At 36.5% G+C, this 22669-nt stretch overlaps 1 protein-coding gene across 1 annotated transcript in view; it reads left to right on the forward strand.

Moving 5' to 3' along the window:
• vopp1b (VOPP1 WW domain binding protein b) overlaps nucleotides 1–22669 on the forward strand; it is a 35409-nt gene that overhangs the window by 3409 nt on the left and 9331 nt on the right. Inside the window, exon 2 of the mRNA XM_066683262.1 lies at nucleotides 11716–11774. Coding sequence (XP_066539359.1) covers nucleotides 11716–11774 — 59 coding nt within the window. The remainder of the gene's footprint in view (nucleotides 1–11715; nucleotides 11775–22669) is intronic.

The following is a 22669-nucleotide window of genomic DNA, read 5'->3' on the forward strand; positions in this document are numbered from 1 at the left end:
AAAAAAATACACTGCACTACAGTTTAGTACTATAAAATATTTTGCATTGTTATGTCCATATTAGGAGGGATTTTTTTCGATAATCCATTGATTGGAGGCTAAATGAAATCCAGTTAAATTTCCTATATGTATCCAGTTGCTTTGGAGCACAAAGAACCCTCTCTATATACAGCTCCTAGTGACCAGAGTTCCTCCTAAAGGTATGTGCTCTCCTTATTACCTGATCAGTTCACTAAAAGAGGTGGTGTCACTGCTCTTATTAGCCCACCAGCCTGCCACTCCTGAAAGCCTTTCTAAGCATGTGTGCTGAGTATCTGCATTCCATTTGCTTGGACTCCTGTGATTTCATGATTTTTTCATAACCTTCACACATGCCCCAGAGCAACGAGCAGAAAGGCATAATCCGCAAGCAAAAAGAGCAGGAAAAAGAAACTAGGAATTTGTCTTGGGTAAAGAATGCTAATGCAAGAATAAGTAAACCAATTCACCTGCAGAATCCTTCTCAAGCTCAGGCTTCATTATTGCTTTCCCAGGATTCCCATTAGAGGAGCTACAAGACTGGTGCAAGCAAACACAAAAGCAGCATTTGCCTAGTTATTATAGCTATTGTAGTATTTGCAAGACATTTTTAAAATGTGGTTTTGTGGGAGAACATTATGTAAATGTAATGGAAACTAAATGTCCTTTTAGTTTATATGAAAAAACATATTCTGAGCACAAGACATCCCAGAATTGACTTCTGGATGAATAGCCTAAATATACCACTTCTTCAGAAAGAGAGAAATTCTGATTCACGTTTCACAGATTTGGAGCTGTTTTGGTAGTTGGCCTGTAAATAAATTGCACGATATTTCAGTGAATATTTGTGGCATATTCCATAAGTTGATGCAAGTTTGTTCAGTTGCCAGGTGTGGGTTTTATAGTAAATTGCCAGGTGTGGGCATATTGACTCAGACGTTTCTTTCTGCTAGGTTGAGAAAATACATTTGCCATTGATTGTGAGATCAGCCAGGAGCTATGCTAAAGCAACACTGAGGTTGATTTCTTATTGGGTGTGTCTTGTAGCACTGATGCAGGGATTTGCTCTGCCTGATCTGTGAATCTATATTTACCAGAAACAAAGACATTAGCTTAATGCCTCAGGTTAATGCTCACTTAACTCCATTTCTGCCTTCCCAGATTACTTATGTGCCTCATTGAAAAGTAGCCAGCATTTAACAAGGACTCATTGTTTAAAATTGTTTAAAACAAGGGACAAGGTGCCACATAGTGTCACACTCTTCAGACTTTGTGTTTTGATTGCAATATTCAGAAAATAGTAATAATGCATCCAGGAGACCAATTCTGACTGTTGCTAAATAAAATAATCATAATCTTTTGTTGATCAGTATATGGCCACCTCAGGCCAGTGTATCATCACCTTTATTGATGATACAACTAATTATGTGCTGTTTTTAGGCTGGAATTGTGACAGACTCAGAACAGATGCATATTTATTTTGTTTGCGTTTACTTAAGTGTCCAGTCCAGCATTTGCCGCTGATATCTTCCTGATACCCAATGTCGGTTTGGAGAATTTCTTTGTGATATTATTTCTCCAAAATAAAGGTCTATTCATACAAGATGTTTTATTGTGTCATGTCATGCATTTATATAGATGAAGGCATTAACATTGCAGCTCTTATTGGTCAGTTGAATGCAGACGCTCGAGCTGATTCAGACTGAACATTTTACAAAGCATCACGATCCATGTGTTTAAGGTTCCATGTGATAAACAATATTAAAATGCATATAGACCTGACACAATAATTACATTATTAATATATTGCACAATATATGGACATTTCCTCAATATTTTTTGCTGACCTCAACATTGCCTGCTGTGTTCACTTCCATGGATGTTTACATTACAATTTATTCACTTGCTCTGTTCTGTTCTGTGTTTTTCTCAGTTTTTTCTATACTGGGGCAGATTGGTTTTATTTTATTTATAATTGATTTGTTTTATTTATGTTTGATTCTTAAACATGTTTTTAATATTCCATAAATGTTGTTTGAGTATTCTTAATAATTATTTTTGCAGAACGTTCATTGTTCTTTAAAAGGGTGTAATGGCATTATTATATTATAAATATTTCAGTAGAGGGCAGCTCAATAGAACAGCAGGTAGTGACGCAGTCACACCACTCCAGGGACTTGGAGGATGCAGGTTCAAGTCCCACTCCGGGTGACTGTCTGTGAGGAGTTTGGTGTGTTCCCCCCGTGTCTGTGTGGGTTTCCTCCGGTGTTCCGGCTTCCTCCAACGGTCTGAAACACACATTGGTATGTGGATTGGTGACTCAAAAGTGTCCATAGGTGTGAGTGAATGTGTGTGTGTGTCACCCTGTGAAGGACTGGCGCCCCCTCCAGGGTGTGTTCCTGCCTTTTGCCCAATGATTCCAGGTAAGCTCTGGACTAGGGGTGGGCGATATGGCCCTAAAATAATATTAAGATATTTCAGGGTATTTTGGCAGTAACAATTTTCTTGGCGATATAAACAAAACACTGAAAAATGCTTTCTATTAATTTCAAAACCAAGACTATTGCAACAAAATTAATGTTATATTAATATGAATTGTATTAAATTAAACATATCTAATATATTCTATTTATATTAATAATATTAAAATCTTCTTATATTTTTAACATAATACCATGGTTTTTTATACATCTGATATTTTATAACTCAACCACCTCCACAAGCCACTCCCTCAAAATCCCTCCACCTCATAGACACTTTCCACTGTATTTGAACGCATGCCATATTAAGGCAAACTGCATGACATCATTACGTAAACAAGTCTGAATATCACTAATATCACATTATTGAGTTTTTATATAATTTTTAAAATTATGATGATATTATTGGGAATGATATGATATGATATGGCACAGCCCTACTCTGGACCCACCACGACCCTGGACTAGATAAACAGTTACAGACAATGAATGAATGAATATTTCAGTAGAATACAAAGCTCTTAATATGACAATAATATTGTTTATCACAATATATCAACCATAGAAAAATGGCTATCGTGACAGGCCTACATGTATGTATTTGTTTTCAGATCTAGGCAATAGCATTAATGAAGTTTTGTGGTTGTCTTTCGAGACATTACAACCATAAAAGAAACAAAGGATAGGTCATAAATTTCATATATGTGAATAAACTGTTTACAAATACATTTCAATTTTAGTACACTCTTCTGTACATAGTTTTAAATTGGTATAGGTTTAATGATTTGTTAATATTGTTTTTCTGTCCATATTGATATGTTGTTTATGTTGTTACAGTGGCAGTAGACCGGTGTTTGCAGACTGGTTATATGCTTAAGGATAATTTCTGGGGTGCTGCTTCATTTGACCCTTACTACACTGCACCTCTGCATTCAGTCACTCATTGAATGAGATGATGGTTGGCAAAGTTCTGGCAGGGACCACTATGCTCCAGTTGTGTAATAATCATATTAGAATGCAAGGTGTATTCTTTAATGTGTTTTACTTTCTTAGCTTTGATGAATAATTGAAGTTCTTAGATTGAAACTCACACCTCTGATTGATTTGATAATTATATTTTGTGCCATCTCACAGCTTGATGAGGCAGAGATTTAGGCTGCAGTGAATGTCAATTCTCTCGTCCATAAGAAAATGTCCATGTAATGTAGCTCGCAAAAAGAAAGGACAAAGCTTGATAAATATTCTACCATGTAAACCCATTTGCCCATATTAACTTTATTCCTGTGGGCACAGAATCCTACTCCGTGAATTTCATTGTTCTGTGAAATATGACTCACCTTTTAAGTGTCACATTTTCAGTGGCCCAGTTGGTTTGTGTGATTTGCTAAGAAGGGTTTATGTTAGGGTTCTGTTCTTAGCAGTTTTCTTAGAGCTAAAGTGGTTATGGCTTTGTTTGAAGTATAGTGATGCTATAGACACAGTGCACTTATCTGTGGAGTTATTCTTTTGAGGGATTAGGAAACACTTCTAAAATTTTCTGCTTCTGCCGCTGCTGCTAGACAGGGTGAAATTGTCCTTCATGGTGTGCTTGTGTTCACTAACGGAATCAACACTTGGTCTGCTAGAGAGAGTTCGATTTCCTTGTTGCTCAGTAATGGGGAGCAGTGAGAAAAAAATTTAAAAGTGGTGCAAATAAATTTCATGTATCACATCTACTCATCTGAGGAAATATTCTTGGAGTGTTTGTAAGGCTGGGTGAAAGGAAACTTCAGTCAGGTTACTCCCATTACCTTCTGCAACAGAAGCAATAGCTTTTAAAAAGACTCATGAAGACTTTGGGAGTTCTTGATTTATAGCTTCATTTTTTTCAGGTGCCAGACAACAAATACAGTAATATATATATGGACCACCGTACAATTTACTTTTACTGCACATCACATTGAGATGAGGTTTGAGAGGTGATTGGACATGTTTCGTGAATGCACCACTATTATTTTATTTGTATTTAACCTTTAAACCCTTGGGTGTTGCTGCTGCTAATATGTATATAATCTCTTTAAAAAAAAGAAAAATTACCAATACAGGTAAGGCAAAAGCTTAAAAGATAGCTCCAGGTATGTGCATACCTTTGCCTCATATTGTTATTATTATTTTATTAAGAACTATTATTTCCCACACTCGTGGGATTCCCTATGTATTGAACAACCTAATTTCCCCATCTGCAGAAGACACAGTCATATAACCAGTGCGGAAAACACAGTCTTCTTGCCAGAATGGAAGAAGAGAGTGAAAAATGTGCTTAATTACTGGTTAATAAAAGATCTTCTGTAAAGCGAATTGATACATGTAGAGTAAGAATTCCCAGAACTGTTACACTCTATATAAGCACTCATGGATCATATCCAATTAGATTAATTGTTTGTAGCTAACTGTTGTATTAATCATAATATATATTACAGAAAAAATAATGCAATATCTTGCAGTCCTAATTACGCTTTTACTAAGAAAATCTAATCTTTTAACACCACTACATGAATTTCATCACAAAGCAATAATCTATGACATTTTAGACTAAATTTAAATAGAGAACATCAACAGTCATGATAGCCAGCATGGATTAGCTGCAGTATTATACACTGGCATTGCTATTTTTAAAGAGATTTTGGAAAGGCTTCCATGCTGAAAAAAAGGATTGTTTAAGCCATTTACACTCATTTGGCCTTAGCCATACTCCCTGAAATGAGTTTCCATATGAGACTTGTCACTACAGTCTCTGCAGATGCAAAGAGAAGTGCATGAAGCTCAAAGACACAGGACACAATCAGAGCATTTGCAGTTCCTTGCATGCATTATGCATTTCAGTGTCTGTACGGTATAGTGAACTAAAGAGTAAACCTGTTTGCCTGCCTTTTGTTCGTTTGCTGCTTGTGACATTGGTCTAGTGTTATTTCTCTTCCACATTAATGGCAACTCAGCATCTGGTGTTGGCTCATCTTTGCTGGCTGTAGTTGCCTGTTGTTAATCTGTGACAAAAAACTCATTGTGTGGGGTTTTGTTTCCTTCAGCCTGTTTACTCCTGTGATGAACACCTACACTCTGAATTTTAGATTTGAATCTTGTATTATTGTGCCCTTAATAGATAAGAACTGTGGGAAAAAAATCATTATGGAGACTCCAGAGTGTTCATTTCCTATGTTACCAGGTACTATAGTACATATTGCACAGCATTGCCCAAAATATCCTGAAATCCTGGAACATAAATAGGCATTTAGGCCAGAAAGTATTCTGTTATACATTATTTTAGCTTTGATTTATGTATTGAGGTAGGCATATATGAAGTCATATACATGAAATTAGGAGTGTGCGAAAGGACTATATCAGATCGTGAAGGATAAGAATTTGTCCATGATGCACCATCACATAGAGATTGTTGGATCATTCTAATGCACATTCAGTCTGCTGCAGTTCTTATAAGTTGTTTCCATATTGTGTACATATTACTCATCAGTTAAATGGACTCTCGGGAGACCCATAATGTAAGTCAGTGCTCTTTCCCTACTGAGACCATTTAAACACAGGAGGGGGAGTGAGGGAGGCGGCCTCAGTCTACAGCCAATTGGGGAAAGCTTCCTCCTTCCAGCACGTCTGGCCTTAAATGGGAAGAGTACTGGGTTGGAAACAAGCCTAAATATCAGAATAAATCTAAGAGACTCAACTTTTTTCCTGTGTGGTGAAGGTAAAAAGCCATTAAGCTTAGATACATTTTTTTTCTGCAGTAAAATTAATAATTTTCCTTATGGAGACGTTGGGATATTTGAAGATCCCAAAGGAAAATTTCAAATAAAATTTTGAAAAATGCCTAAAATGTTTTGTTGTTTTGATCATATTTTGACCACCAAAGGTTCATTTCGACCACTAAAGATTCATTTCAGTATTCATTCTGAAGGCTTTTCAGTAGCATCATAAAATTGCCTCTAGTTTATTCACTGCCTCAAGATTTGGGTATGTAACTTCAGACGGAAAATGGAAAAAAATACCTGGAGTGTTTAAAATTTAAAAACCAGCATGAAAAATAATCTTCATAAAATCGAGATTGTTGTCTTGCAAAAATAAAATCATGAAAATGTATTTTTGCCATATCACCCACCCCTACATGAAATTGCTATTGTTAAAAAAGGATAGTTGCGTCTGCATTTTGCTTGATAAAGTCAAAAAAAAAAAAAAGAAAAGTAGATCCAGAAAGTCCTTTCTCAGTGTGCTAAGAGAAAGTTTACACTGTAGGTATTAACAAATCACGATCAAAAATCATCCATTCATCTCCTCGTTCTTGGGAATAATGCAAATATTTTCTTCAGCAAGTCTTTCTTCACAAGCAGAACTATCAGAAGATATTTTTTAAAACTTGAAGCTGGAAATAATCTTGCATCATTGAACAACAGTGGAAAAACAGGCAGACAAGCGTTTCTTTGACTCCAAAAAGTGAGCACAAACTTGCTAAAACAAACACTTCACTCCTCGGTTGCGTGATACATCATCTTCATCCATAAATTATTTCTGGCAATGAAACCGAAGGCACAGTTCCCTCCTACTCCTTAATGGCAAAAAGAGCTGCTTTTCTCCTGTAAGCTTTTTCTTGAGCTGTATCACTGCAGCAGGGAGATATCATCCTAGGCATGCAGAGTAGTCTAAATACACTGACTTTTAGCTCAAGGACATCAGCAAACCTTTAAAGTCTCAAGGATAGAAAAATGATACCATCTTTGCAGACTACTTAGAAAACTGCTGAGAGTGATGTAACATGCTTTGCCAAAAAATATATAGAGTACAGCTTGCTTTCAGCAGTCCATATCAGTGTAATCCTTAGCAAATGTTTCTATCTCTGTATACTCCGTAGAAACAGTTAATATTGCCATTAAAACGTTATCTGTATACACCTCCATCTAATTTAATTTTCCATTTCATCAGCAATACTATCACATGCCCTCTCAAAGTCATCTACTTCCAGAACACCTTTAAAATGACTAAGAGCAAAGTGTAAACATGACAAAATTATTTGTGACAACAACATTTTTTCCCTATTAAGAAGAAGTACAGGAGCAAACAATCCCTTGAATGAAATTAATTTAATAATTATAATAAGTCTGTGTATTAGTGGGAAATGCAGTATACGTGCACAGAAAACAATGTGTCTTTTCAGGACAGGCAGTTTAAGTTTTTATCCTCACTGAGCCAGAGGGGTCAGTGTCCTGTCCTGGTCACAAATCCTGAAGGATTGCCTTAGTGATCAACACAAACATGTTCTTCTTCTGTTGTTCCCTCCTTCAGCAGTTTGGACTTTTGCTTTCTGATGTCAGCTTAACATGGTTTTGTCAATTTTTAAAAAACCTTCTATTTAAATTGCAGTTACTCTTTGCTATTCTACAGCCATGGCAGGTTGAATGACATTAGCAAAGAAATCTGTGACAAATAATCTGTGTAATCTGCATTCCTCCATCCAGTTTATTTTATCATAGGCTTGTATGATATGGACAAAAAATGATCATTGTATATATAATTATCATGATATACAGTTTTAAAAGCATTGTTTAAAAAAGCCTTCTAAAATTTTAGAGTGGATACACCATATATTTTTAATGTTGATGCTTTTATTGTCATTTTTTAAAATACACTAAGTACTTATCAGACAATAAATCACATGCACAGTATACACATTTCTAAAATCCAATAGGAAATATTTCTTTAGGCCTGTATAAATAAACATTTTGATTATCCTGCCCACATCACTCAGTTACAAACACTTTGATGACATTATGTAGCATATAGCATTGTATGGTGACCTCTGACTAATATCAGTTAATTTTTTTTTATTAGTTCTTTAACCACTAAATTAGCTCATAGACTAAAATTTCAGATAGATCACTCCATTTCTGACAAACACACTAGTTATTCACAATTTATTCACCACAAATCAGTGTGCAATATTATATTCCTGCTCTAGGTCAGGATAGTGCATGTTTGATAAAAACTGTCTGACTGGCAAGCAGTCCTTCTTAAGGACTTGATTTCATCCACCTTTACCTTTCTCACTACACACTGTTCAAGATGCAACAGAATGCTAGAGGTAATTGGCTGTTTGTGTACCAATTGTATCATAGTCAATTGTGAAGGGGCCTGATAGGCTGTTTTATAGTCGGGGAAGGAGCATGCTTAGGTTTTGTGTATTGATGTGCTTTCCAGGTGGATGTTCCTGGTTTAATGTATATTTAGTGAAACAATTAAATGTACTATCCAAAATATTTCTTAGCGTTAACTATGAAGTGTCTGGAAAAAAAAAACACAGAACAATAACTAGTTATACACACAGTCTGCCATCTGCCCTGTACAGTGAAAACCAGGATTCATCAGTAAAGACAACACCTCTCCAACGTGCCATACGCCAACGAATGTGAACACTTGCCCACTCAAGTCGGTTATGATGACGAACTGCAGTCAGGTGGAGACCCCTATGAGGATGTCGAGCATGCAGATGAGTTTCCCTGAGACATTTTCTGACTGTTTGTGCAGAAATTCTTTGGTTACGCAAACCGATTGCAGCAGCTGTCAGTGGCTGGTCTCAGATGATCTTGGAGGTGAAGATGCTGGATGTGGATGTCCTGGGCTGGTGTGGTTATATACAATTCATGGACAACAGCTCTGGTGGACATTCCTGCAGTCAGCATGCCAACTGCACGCTCCCTCAAAACTTACAACATCTGTGGCATTGCGCTGTGTAATAAAACTGCACATTTTAGAGTGGCCCTTATTGTGGCCAGCCTAAGGCACACCTGTGCAATAATCATGCTGTCTAATCAGAATCTTGATATGCCACACCTGTGAGGGGATGGATTACCTCGGTAAAGGAGAACTGCTCACTAATACAAATTTAGATACATTTGTGAACAATATTTGGAGAGATAAATGCCTTTTGTGTACATAGAAAACGTCTTAGATCTTTTAGGTCAGTTCATGAAAATTGGGAGCAAAAACAAAGTGTTGTTGTTTTTATTCAGTTTATCTGCCCGTATAAATTTCTACAACCCTAGTGATTAAAAATACTGTATATTGGTTTACTGTTATCCACAAAATAGTTTTCCACTCATTTGAGTATAATGGATGAAATCAAAATAGAGAGAAAGGAGTAGGAAGGGTAACAATGAACTAGTTACAATATTTAAACCCCCTGGGAACTAATTTTAAAATTTTGATTTATTTTGTATCATTCTAAACTTGGGTGTTATGTGAAATGGTCATCAAAGTTTAAATAAAAAACACAAAACAATGATAAATCTCTCCTCAAAAATGACCAAAATATGCTCCTCAGAACTCTCTGAGAATGGTGTTGGTATGGACCAATTTACTAATGACCGTGTGTGGCTGACAGCTCTCTATCACTGGAGAACACAATGTTGTTTAAGTTACCATGACAACACAGCCTCAAGACAGAGCAATAGTGTTTTTAGGGTTCAAGCACGCAGTGTGGAGAACCCTATTACTTTTGGGGGGTTTTTTTAGTGGGTTTTTTTTTTTCTGGGTTTTTACTCTGAACTGTGGCTGCTGTACCCAAGATACACAACAAAATGCCACATGCTGGTAGAATTGGCATTATACAGTCATTCATGTATGAACCTACAGACGTTTTTTGGGTTTTGTGTCTTTGGTGGGGTCTCGTGGTTATTTTTTAACATAATTTTATGAACAGGATACCTTTTAGAGTGTCTCCAAATTTGTGCTTTCCCCCACTGATACTCTGCTGTACACAACGGCCCTGTGTGGCCACTCTCTCCTCTGCTACTTTACTCTACTCCATTAAATACACTCAGACTTAATCCATGCCTGTTCTGTATTGGTTTGTGTTGTGTCTTTCACTCCCTCCCGATAGCGTGGTGAATAGCTGGATAGCTAGCTGGTGGCTCTTAAGCTTTAACTCACCAGTCTCTTCGACTCTTCGAGAGGAGGTGTGGCTATGGTAACCTTGTGATTTGTCAGGGTAATACCAATTGGCCCAGTTTGGTAAAACTGGGAAGCTGAAATTAAATAAATAAATAAACAAATGCAAATTGTTGGCATGGGAGCACAGTGAGTGTAGGCAATTCAGCACAGATTTTGGGTTCTGTTTGCCTTAATTTTGTCAAACACAAGGTCATATACCTTGAGGTCAGACATTTTTAGAAGAAAACCATTCAGGCAATTTTGAAATGCTATATTTTCTTCAAGTGCTTTGTATGTTATTTTTCTCTCAGCTTCTGATTAATTAAAAATGTCATTATTCTTTGGTTCTTATATATAATATATATAAACAAAACATTGACTAATGTTTGTATGATTGTATCATTTAGAACAATTTCTTTTAATATAATATATTTTTATATATATTTGCATTATTGTCAGACACACTGGCTGACAATTCTATAGTGCTTTTTTTCCATTCTTATATCTTATATTTTTACACTTTGTGTGTTCATTTTGCCATTTTTTCCCCTTCACTTGTTTTGTATTATTTGTTTCATATGACTTTCTCATTCACTGCACTGATTGTTTCTATAATAACAAATTTGAGAAAGAAAATTAGTCCAAACACTAGTCTGCACTTCCAACCCACCATTTTTGTGATTGCAGTGAGCAAGCCTCCAAATGGATGCCTGATTGCTCTTTGTGGGAGTTTGTCTTGCTGTCATGCTGTCTGTGAAGTTCTTGCTTGTGGCCCATTAAAGTCTACTTTGTAGAACCCTAAGCTTGGAGGCCAGACTAGATTCTCACGAGTGCTTCCCAGAGTGATGAGCTCTGACAGATGGTTGGACTCCACAGACATTGACAGTGCCTTACATCCTCAACTCTGTTGCTGTCAGAATTAAAGCACAGCCTTGTGTCTGCAGAACGAGGGGAAAATTGACTTCATACCGACTCTAGTATAGCCCTGAATTTAGTTTGTCAAACTTTTAAATGGATTGAATGTTATTTTGTTGTGGGTGCAGTGGCCAAGTTTCCAGTTTAATCTTTCATTAGCATACAGCCAAAAACAGGACAGTGAATAAGTAATTAATATTTGGTTCTAAAGCGGGAAGCAATTTGGGAAATAAACAGCTTCTGTTTTTCAAGCCAAATGTAATGAGAACTACTGTGAGTTTTAGCTTGTGATTTCACAAATAAAATTCTATTTTTTTTTTCTTCTTCATTCCAGTGCATAGAAGCTAAGAAGTACTGCTGGTATTTTCAGGAAGGATACCCAACCTACTTCATGTGAGTACAGTCTGTTTTTAAGACATGCTTTCAAATATACATGAACTAATTAGCCTCTCTATACTATTTTTGTCCTGAAATTAGATCTTATTCAAAGTCTGTTCTCCACCCTTACATTTAAACCTGCCATCTCTTCTCACTTGTTTATTAACACTGGATCATGCCCATGAGTGAAAATAGATCACCTAGATAATGAGATAAACACAAGATGCCACTGGTTACAGGAAATAGACCTGGCTGTGCTCCAACACAAGTGCTATATTCCACTTTACCTTTATGGGTAGGTGGCCTTACAACAGATAGTTGTCACTTAATGCAACAAAAACAGTGTTCCCGCACTGTATAGTCTAACCAGCTTGAAATCTAGTCTTCAATGGAAAAAAGATACAAACTTGCATGTGATATCTTCTTTAGTGCAAACTAATTTATATAAATTGGGAGAAACTCATATACATCACCTGCAAGTATAACCTGTAATACACTTTTTCAGAGCTGTTTTAAAGCATTCTGTGATTTTCTCAAGATAAAGAACATTGATTATTGATTATGTAGTTCTTTTAATGCTCACAGCTTTAAAAGTCCTTATTGTATATGTAAATATTTTCTGATCTTTTTAATATACCTGATCCAATCTAATGACGAATTCCAATGTGTGCTGGGCTTGTGTCTTAGACAAACAAAGGAACTGCATTTCTAAAAAGTTTAAAAGAGTTTTATTTACTGGCTTGAAATAACACGTTGATGTAGTATTTAAACAGTATTAAGTTTATTGATAAAATGTAAATTAGGGACCATTTAAAATAAAGTGGATTACAAAAGAAAGAGCAAAACTGAACCCTGGTGACTTAAGCTTAGGTAATGGTTTACCAGGATTTACTTTGTACACTGCACATTATTTTGGCTTCAGATTTTCCTTTCCTTAGAGTGCCCACCAAACATTTATCGGCAAGGGTCTAAAGTTAAATAGACTTTATTTCCTGCCTAGCATTCACTGCAGCTGTATCTACATAGTATTCCAAATATAATGCTTTGTTTCTTATTAAAAAATTAAATGTGTTGTATGTAGTGTACTTATGGACAGCATTCAGTCCTGCAGCCACCAAATTGCAGCGACTTTACTGGCTGTTTCCATGGACTACTAGGAAACATATGGCAGTAGTTTTAATCTGGCAGGCAGTGAGAAAAGCACACTGAGCAAAGCTCTTTATTTGTGATGATTCAACACTCTGCTCATGTCTCTCTTACAGTCCATTTCCAGCCCCCTCTCTCTCTCTCCCTCTCTCTCTCTCTCTCTCTCTCTCTCTCTCTGAGAGATTAAACATTTGCATTATGAAAATAAAAAAACACTTCTTAAAACCTCTCCAAGGTGATTAGAGGGGACCATGTTCATGTCTGGTAGCAGATCACACATCATTTTACTGTGTAGTTCTACATGTCTTTATCAAATCTGCAGTGGCGAGGTGGAAAGGATTACAGATTTGACTCATGGACAGGTGCGTGTGTAGAATCATTGCCACAGGGTTCAAGTCACAGCACCAATTTACAGCTCTATTTGTCAACTCCCCTGTTGTGTCTTCCCAATACCTTGGCTCATCACTTTTTGCTTTGCATTAGTGGCATGATGTATGCTGCACAGGGGTATCCTCACACCAGAGGTGATTCAGTTAAGTAAGCAAAGTAAGGGATATTCAGTGCACTGTATATATTAACATATTTTTTAATCTTTTGATGCCACTGAAACATTGCAAGTTGCAATGCATCAAGATTAAGGTCAAGCATTGTTTTTGAGTAAATACTTGACATATCTTTTACTCTCTGTATATATGTGTATGTATATCGTATGTATATTGTATACCACTGCTGCTTGCTAGCTGCTGCTAATGTTGACTGAGAAATCATGTTTTTTTTTTTTTGCCAGCCAGCAGTCTGTTGTCACTTAATTTTGCCTGAGGCAACCCATTTTCATTGCTACTGCTCTGCTCAATGTAGTTTTACAATTACACCCAAGAGAATCTTTGTAGAGGTTATACCGTTTGTCACAAGGCCTAAGCTATAGGATCATAAGAAAGTTTTATGGGACTCTATATTCAGTGGATACATTCATCACCTTTTCAAGAAAGCTTGATTTGTTCAATCACATTCTGGGTGTAAAGCAGAACTGCATTTCTGACATAATTGTGAGCACACTGACCCTTGCCTTATCTTAACTGCCAAAGCAGGCGGGCTGTCCTTGAGGTGATGCAAGTCTGTCCCTGCATGAGTTATTAGAAGTAAAAGGAAATTAAGTGCCATTCTATGCACTTGATCTGCTCTATTGAGTCTTTTCCTGTGTTGAGGCAAAGGGAAAGTCTAGTGTGGTAGTATTTCTTTTTCCCCTCTTCCTCTATGCACGCTCACCTTCAGCTCAGAAATAGATCTGCTCTATGTTTAGTCAGAAATCATCTATTTCTAATGCTTACTAATACGTGACATTCACACTCTACAAAACCAGATTTGTCACTTTTAAATGGATGTAAAAAAGTAAGTATAGAGCACTCAAAGAAAGCAATGAAAAACTGTTAAATTACATGAGACTTTAACACCAAATACATAGTAGGGGTCTGAAGCAAATCTGCCAAGGACATTTATTCATACATTTGAAATCCCACTCACAATATTGCTTTTTTTATGGAAAACATAAAGTTCCTGACAAATGCTTCAGTATCATAAGCACTTCTGTTGACCACTATGAATTCTTGAATCACTGTCATTTTACTGCAGTTCATAAGAAAGCAAGTAGTGGGTGTTTACTGGATGCAGTCCCAATCTCAGCTGTAGGAGTGTAGTTCTTCAGGCAGAGATCCATTACACCTGACTGAGCCAAGATTTGTTGTAAATATCAGAACCTCCAACCATGTTGTGCTGCTCTTTATACAAAAAGGCAGCTATTGTTTTCAAAAGTGAGGCAATTGCAGTCCTCAATTAGAGCGGTACTTTGGAAAGGTTATTATCAATGGGTAATTACCCACTTCAGTCTTCTCAGTGGAAGCAGAGATCTGCCAGAAAATTGTTGTAGTGCACATATACAGGAAGACATTAAGACATTTGGCTCCTTTAAAGGGCATTTTTACGTGTAGGTGAAAGAAGGACACTCATTGTAAGATTTTTATAAATACAACACAGATGGTTGGCAAGTGATGTTGTCTCAAAGTAGCTTCACAGAAATCCAGCCATAGGACAAAATATCACAGTTTTAGCCACAACAAACCAAGCAGTCAACTGAAAATCTGATGATTCTCTCCGCAGTACTCTATGGTCTGTGCCCTTTCTAGTCTTTATGCCATATTTTTCAGTATTTTTCAGTAATTTTGAGCAATTAAATGTAAATAAATAAAATTCATTATTTAGAACTTTTAATCCCCAGAATCTCAATTATATGGATTTTTCTTTTAATTCTGTTCATTCTTTTTTTTTGTGAATTCTGTTTTTATGTGCCCCATTGTATGCTCATGTACTGTCCCATTAAAGCCATGCAACCATACGTATCGTCACGTGATTCTGACGTGATTCAACAAAATGCTATGTCTGTTGTTTGTACATGTTCTGCTTCGAACCTACACCATAAGCAACACTTCGGCACGAAGCCTGGTGCGCAGAAATGTAACAACATGAATGTGATTGGTCAGTAGTTGGACAGTCATTGTTTAAGTTCAACTGAAAATGTAAAGAAATCTGAACTCCTCCTCCACACTAGAGAATGCTGACAGCAGCAAATTAATGTTGAGAGATTTTCTCATAAAGGGTGTAGACGTTGGGGATAAATAAGAAGATTGAACAAAGGAAAAGTACAGATGTCTCTGGCGAAAAATATAACGAGAAGTGGGACTACGCAGGAAAATACTACACCACTGCCTTTCATACTACATAGGAAATATTTATTTCATATATTTGAGATTCGTCCCTTGTATTGTGGTGGTGTAATTGCAGAGCAATAAACACAACAACACAGTTATGAATGTTATAAACACTATGGCATAGGGCTCTTGTGTCGAGTCAACGCAGAAGCATAAATCTGTTGTTGGTGCGATTTTAATTTAAAGTTCATTTAAAACATTAATAAGGTCCTATATCTATATATATCGATCAAATTAAGAATATATTCATAGACAAGGACTATGGAAATATATTCACACATTCAGGTCACTTTTTATGAGCACTTGTAAGCTTTTTGAAGTGTATGTACCGTTTACTATTTCATTTGATGAAGGTTGACAGTCTAGTCAAGGTGTTCTCTCAGTTCGCCTCCAGTGGATCTCACAGTCTTGACATTTTGACACTTGTTCAAAGCTCAGTTATCTTTTTAGAGAATGGTTGCTGCAGAGCAAAGCTTTCCACCAGCTGGTCTGAAATATGTGTTTAGTCAAATATAAATAGTGCACAGTTTTGTGTTCTTTTATTTATTTCAGTGATTAACGCAGCTAGTGTGCCCTGTACTGGTTCTAGTTTATGTATGAAGAGAGCGTTCGTCCCATGAGTCCCATGTTTTTTTTTTGTTTGTTTTTTTTTTTGTGGTCGCTGTAGCTAATTAACAAAGTAAAGGAAAACAAAAAGAACTGTGTTCTTAAATGGCCAGTCTGTCTTGCTCTGTAATGGAGGTGCTCCATGTCATGGATGTTTTGCTACAAAATACTGTTCCTAAATTACTGAAAGTATCAAATCTATTGATGAAGCTCATTTAGTCCTCTCAAATGTTAATAATTAAATGCACTTATTTTAAATAGGAAAATCTTTTAGAGTTAAATTCTTCATCATCTTCTTCTTTCGGCTGCTCCCGTTTGGCACAGTTTTACACCGGATGCCCTTCCTGACACTATACTTTAGAGGTAAATATATTTGCAAAGTAAAGCAATGTAAACCTGCCATTAAGATTTTGATTAAGTGCAAAAACTAATATGATTATTTATTTAAAACAATTTGATAGCTTTAATGTTTACATATGATCTCTGTCAGAGCAAAACCTCAAAAATCCCCCACAAAAGCAATTTTACATGAGATTCTTTACTTTCAACTGAAGCTGTAACTAGTATATAATTAGTGTAAAGGGTGTTTTCAAATTTTGTCAAAAACTGAAAAGATGGAAAAACTCAAAATGTGTCAGTGTTTATTGTATGGAACAACATTCCTCAATGTCAGATATAAAAACGAATTCACAGCCATTTCAGCACTGCACTATCACTGAGTTTGCCCTCCCGTGAGAGTTTCACATAATCTGACTCCACTACGTTTAAATCTGCTGTTTCCGCATGATATGGCTGATTGCTTCTAAGATACAAATCAGATGAGCTTTTAATCAGGAATAATCCCTGGTGTCAAGAAATTTAAAACTGACAAGTCAAACTTTAAAATATATATTTTTTATTTTGGCTGCTGCCAGACTTGCTCCTTTGAGAAGACTAACTCTGTTGCTGGGGGTCAAACAGTGTATTCTTTTGGACCAAGGTCAATTTTTATATTTCTACTGATGTGCATTCAGTGTGAACTTGTACGCCATCTCACCTCTTCTTCCAAACCAGTCAGGAAATATGCATAGCTCGAAATGTTGCCCAGATTTACACTGCGTTGACTGGATCCGACATCTGTAACTATGGTGATCAGTTAATGTCTGATCTAAAGCATAATGCCAGAATTCATCTTCCTTAACCACTTCATTCTTATTAGGGTTGCAGTGTGTCTGGAGCCTATCCAGAATCATTGACCGCTAGACAGGAACACACTCTGGAAAGGGCACCGTTCCTTAGGTAGCTGTATTTAATGTTACTTTGACATAATTTTTCTGAGAATTGGCCAGTTCTGGATAATGCTAATGTATTGTTTTTGTCTGAAACCTATTTTGGGGTTTGTTGCTATAAAAGTGTTCCACTTGGATAAAAGGGTACTCTGGTTCTTTCATGCATTTTGTGCTCCTAATGACAGTAATAATGCCCCCCCCCCCCCCCCCCCCCCAAAGCTTTCCTTCTTATGTGGCTAGTGTTGTCTAGTATTGCTAATGGAACTCATTTTTTTTCACAGAGATCTCACCGTTTTTTCTAAAAAATTCAACTGTTTCTGCACTATGATGTAAAAATAAAACAATTTTGTCACCTTCACAAAGTATATGACCATTAGATGGGGTCCACATGAGCTTCTTCAGAAAGATAATCATTGTCATGCACAAAGACGTATGCTTTGCACTTGTTTGGGGGGAAATAAATTGCTTTTCTTGGTTTGCTGATGTCTGCGTTAAAATTAGAATTTTTTTCTCCTTTGATTTTCTCCCTTCATGTACCACTTGATTACTGCGTCACAGTCATTAGCAAGTTGCTGTAGAGGTAAAGTTCTTTTGCAGAATGTTCTTTGATATTGCTTCCCTGCTATTTTGTTGAGCTGAAGAACTAACCCAAGCAGCAGTGATGTGCTGTTGTTTAATCCTCGTTTTATCCTTGAGCTTGGGCTCACGTGTCATTGTACTGAATACAGAATTATGAAATGTTCATTAATTAAATATGAAATCACTACATAGCAGAAAATGAAGGCAGTAAATTAATGTTTTATTCTTAATGCTCTCATCTCTGTATGGACTCTTTCATTCAAAACTGGACCTATACCCCATTTAAACCATAACAGAAAACCTTTAACAGGATTTTCTTTCATAGTGTGAGCTTAAGTAGCAAATTCCTGAATGATTTGAATTTCAAAGTGGATCTTGATTTTTTTATTTTTTTTTTGTTTTTTTTTGTTTTGTCTTTTTCTGTTGTTGGTGGTTTATATATATATATATATATATATATATATATATATATATATATATATATATATATATATATATATATATATATATACACACACAGCACCATGAGAGTCAGAGCATGAGGAGATGTGTTTTTAAGAAAAGGTGATATATTTTCTTTTAGGACTTTCATTGGTCAGCCATTACTGGATAGCTTATTAAATTGTGACTCAAATATTATTTGTGGCTGAAGTAAGATTGCGTAAGATGTGTTGAGCTTTATTCGTTTAAACTTCAACAACTTTAATTATTTTATTTCCCCAAAATGTTTTTTTTTCCAGTTTTGCTCTTTGTAAATTATTTATTACATATCCACAAATAATTGTTTTGCTGTTGCAATGGTCAAAATTGCATCAAGTAATTGAAGAATTGCACTAAACAACAATCAATTAGTAGTGGTTTTTTTCTTCATCTTTGTCTATTTTTTAAACTAAGAAATGATCCATCACCATTACTGGAGCATTTTATTTTCAAAAAGAGGAGTGTTTTGCAGTCTAAGCCTTTGCAGCCAAAACTGTGGATTATTTAAATTCATTATGCAGTCTGTCTCGTTGATCATGCTTAGCTGACTCATGAATAGAAAGCTTCTGCTCTGTGAGCTAAACATGAACATGAAAAGAATCTATCTGTTTGACTGACCTGTGGCCACTGCTTGAACCTTAAGTCATGGCTGAATGCTCACTGCTCTGGCTGTCCTGAAACAGGTGACATGTCACCAGAATTCAGGCACAGAGGCTTTGATAAGGCCATTGTGTCTCAGCCACTTCTGAATACTAACTTACAATATGTTATTTGCTCACTATGCCTACTGATCCACAAATAATCTTATTAGTATTTTTTAAGTAGGACACATTGGTTATCAGATTAAGTGTTGCTTTAATTTCCTTTCTTTAAAAAAGACACCTAGTGTCATTGATTCTAGAGCAGTTCCTAAATACTAGTGATTTGCATAAAAATTTTTTATATATATATATATATGTTATACACCAGTGGTTTCCAAAATTTCTGCCATGCCTCCCTTTCGTAGATGAGAATATTTCATTGAAAGATGTACACATTTTTTACTTCCAAGCTCCACTGGAACTTTTGTATACTTTTATAAAAATTGCAACTACTTGCAAACAAACAAAAATAAAGTGACTGTGCTTAACAATCATTGTTAAACATATTTGCTCCTAATTGCTTCTCTGCACAATAAATAAATTATGAAACAGCTTCATGGGAGAAAAAGCCTAAAACCTGCATATTTGCTCTGCAAAAAATGACAGATTTACTCCCTTCATCTCTTCAGTGACTGGTATGATCTTGCTTTGAGATATGCCTTGTCATTATTTTGCCCTCATAGATCACTGACAAGGCTTTTTCTGAAAATATGTTCCAGTATTAAAATTGGTAATTTTTTTCAGTTGTTGCTGGGAGCATGTCAGTCTCCGTTTTTGAGTCATGTATTGTTCATATTTGAAAGGGGACATACTATACCTCTTTTTAAACAAGTTGCAATGTCTATGGGCTATACAAAACATAAATCACTCTCACATAAAGAGATCTCACTAGCTCTATTCTTTCCCGTTTCAGTCCCTTTCAGAATGAGCCATTTAAGGGATCTGTTACTTTTATGCAAATAAGCTGTTGCTGGTCACTCCCCACCTATCCCATGTTTACACTGAGCGTTTACCACACGTGAAAATGACAGAAAACAGAGGCACTATCCAGCCCTATATGTTCGACCCTGAGTCTGACCCAGAGACGGAACAAGAGGAGCCATCTGCACACAGAGCTGGTCCAGACTTTCCTGGGGCCCTAAGCAAAATTTTAACTTTGAGCCAAAGTGTGACCATTTTTTGACAATTGCACCTGACCCTCCACTAGTACCCTCCCTCCTTTTTTGCCTTAATAATAAACAACCAGCCATATACAGAACAAAATATAAAAACCATATTTATTAAAAAACAATATATGAATAAGTAGTTTTAACATAATTATATTTGTGATCAGCCCTCCAGCATCAGCGTTTGTGTGATTCTGTAACAGCTGCAGTCCTTAAGGTGAAATAGAAGAAGAAGAAGCAAACGTCCCCTTAAATGATGCAGTAGTTTTGTTCAGGTGCCTGTAAGTGCTTCACTGTTTAAGGTGTTTAACCAAAACTTCAAATATGACAGTGTTAGTGTGATTGTGTGAATATAGCAGCAGCATTTAAGGTGAAACTGAAATTTCGAAGAACTCATCGTAGCACGTGGAAATAACTACGTCATTTTTAGGTGGTAAGAAAAAGTAAGCAATTTTTGAATGTACTGGTGTGTTTGGGGAATTATAAACGAGTACTAGACAGAATAAAAACATCAGTATATGTTCACTTTTCACTTTTCAGCTTCAAAGGTTCATGACACTGTCGCACTGCAAGGCTTTTAAGATTGTGGAAAGCTGCTGAGCAGCTGCACAGTGCACGTCAACTCTAATTATATTCCTGCAGCTATGTACGTAGACTATTATGTATTACAAATCCAACCTTGAGAAGAACAGTCACAGGTTTACTTCACTGCTGTTCCCGTAGCTCAGTCTTTTGGAGTCTTTTTTTCCTCTTTTAATTTCCTGAAGGATAGTTTCTCTTCATCTTCTGATTATACACAAACTCTCTCTAACTTGAGACGAATGGGCCTTTGTTAATTTGCGGAGCCATACGCAACGTGTGTGTAGTGAGCAGTCCGGCTCTGCCTGCACAAACACCCTCACGAATGCCAGTATGGTTCTATGCAAATTTCTCTAGTGTGACGTTATGTTAAGGGAGCCATCCAAATGGTTTGTAGAAGCATATGTTTCCTACACAAGAATCTTTCAAATGACTCTCAGAAAATGGATGGATGCTTTTTTTTCACACTTGGAGTGTTTATAGGAGCAGTAGAGACTCAAGTGGAAATACAAAGCATGCAAAGAGTGAGTTTTGCATAATATGTCCCCTTTGAAGTGTTGAAACATAATTTGTTTGCTGAAACTGTGTTGTAGCTTTTTTGTTTGTTTTTTATTTGTTTTTCTATTTTGTTTGTTTGTTTTGTCAGTGTTTATATTTGACTTCTTTATGTCCATTGTCTTCTTCACAAAAGTCGGAATATGTCCAAACAACAGACACAACATTTTTGTTTGGGAAAGCTGCTCAAGTTTCTTGGTCTCTATGTTTGTTTTCCTCCATGTTGCTCCCATGTGGCAGATTGGATGGGGTAGAATCACGTGACTGCATGTGCAGTAGTATAGTTTTAAGGGGATAGTATGTGAGCACTCAGTGGGGGACAGATGAACAGAATTTAAAAAAAAAAAAAAAAGGATGTCTTTTGTCTAAAACTCTGGTACTTCACATGCATTTGAATCCTGTGGGCTTTATTTTGTTGCCTTGGTAACCAGCAGTTGGCCTTTCCTCTCTACTGGCCCGGAAAGAATTGTGTCCATTTCACTTGATCTGGGTTGCTGGTGTGCAGTCCAGGGATGAAGCCTCTGTGGTTTGAACAGGCCTCTCTCAGTGAGGGAGAGTGAAGTGTCCCCATGTGCTTTAAATGTAATCAGAGGATCCTGCTTGCTGCTACTCTCATGCTGAGTCAGTGGCGGCCTTGTTATCATCCCTGATCAGATGCACAACCAGCTGGGCACACTCCTAAATGAGAAACACTGAATTATTTATCGAGCATGGCTTCCTTTATCAACCCTTTAAACCAGGTAACGCTGACATGCAAGAGCAGAGTCACTGTTTATAATTGATGGCTCAGTGTATGAGGAAATCATAGACCCACCTAATTTCCACTTCAGCTCGTCTGGAACTAGCTGAAGATGGACAGTTCAACATGCAGACAATAGCGAAGCTCCAAGTGGTCAGTCAGCACTAACATATTAGACTGTAGAAGCTCTGGTATTTGCATTGAAAATGCTCTGTTTTACTCTTATTCTTGAGACTCACATCGTCTGTTAGGAAGATTCACATTGTAATTCATTTTGTTGACCTGGTTTGGTGGTGAACAAAACTCATTACAATGTGAATGATTATATACATACCCATATGCATTGATGTTTATGATCACATTTCATTTTTTGTTTTAATTATTGTGCA

Source organism: Hoplias malabaricus, chromosome 10 (assembly GCF_029633855.1).
Source record: "Hoplias malabaricus isolate fHopMal1 chromosome 10, fHopMal1.hap1, whole genome shotgun sequence".
NCBI classification, from domain to species: domain Eukaryota; kingdom Metazoa; phylum Chordata; class Actinopteri; order Characiformes; family Erythrinidae; genus Hoplias; species Hoplias malabaricus.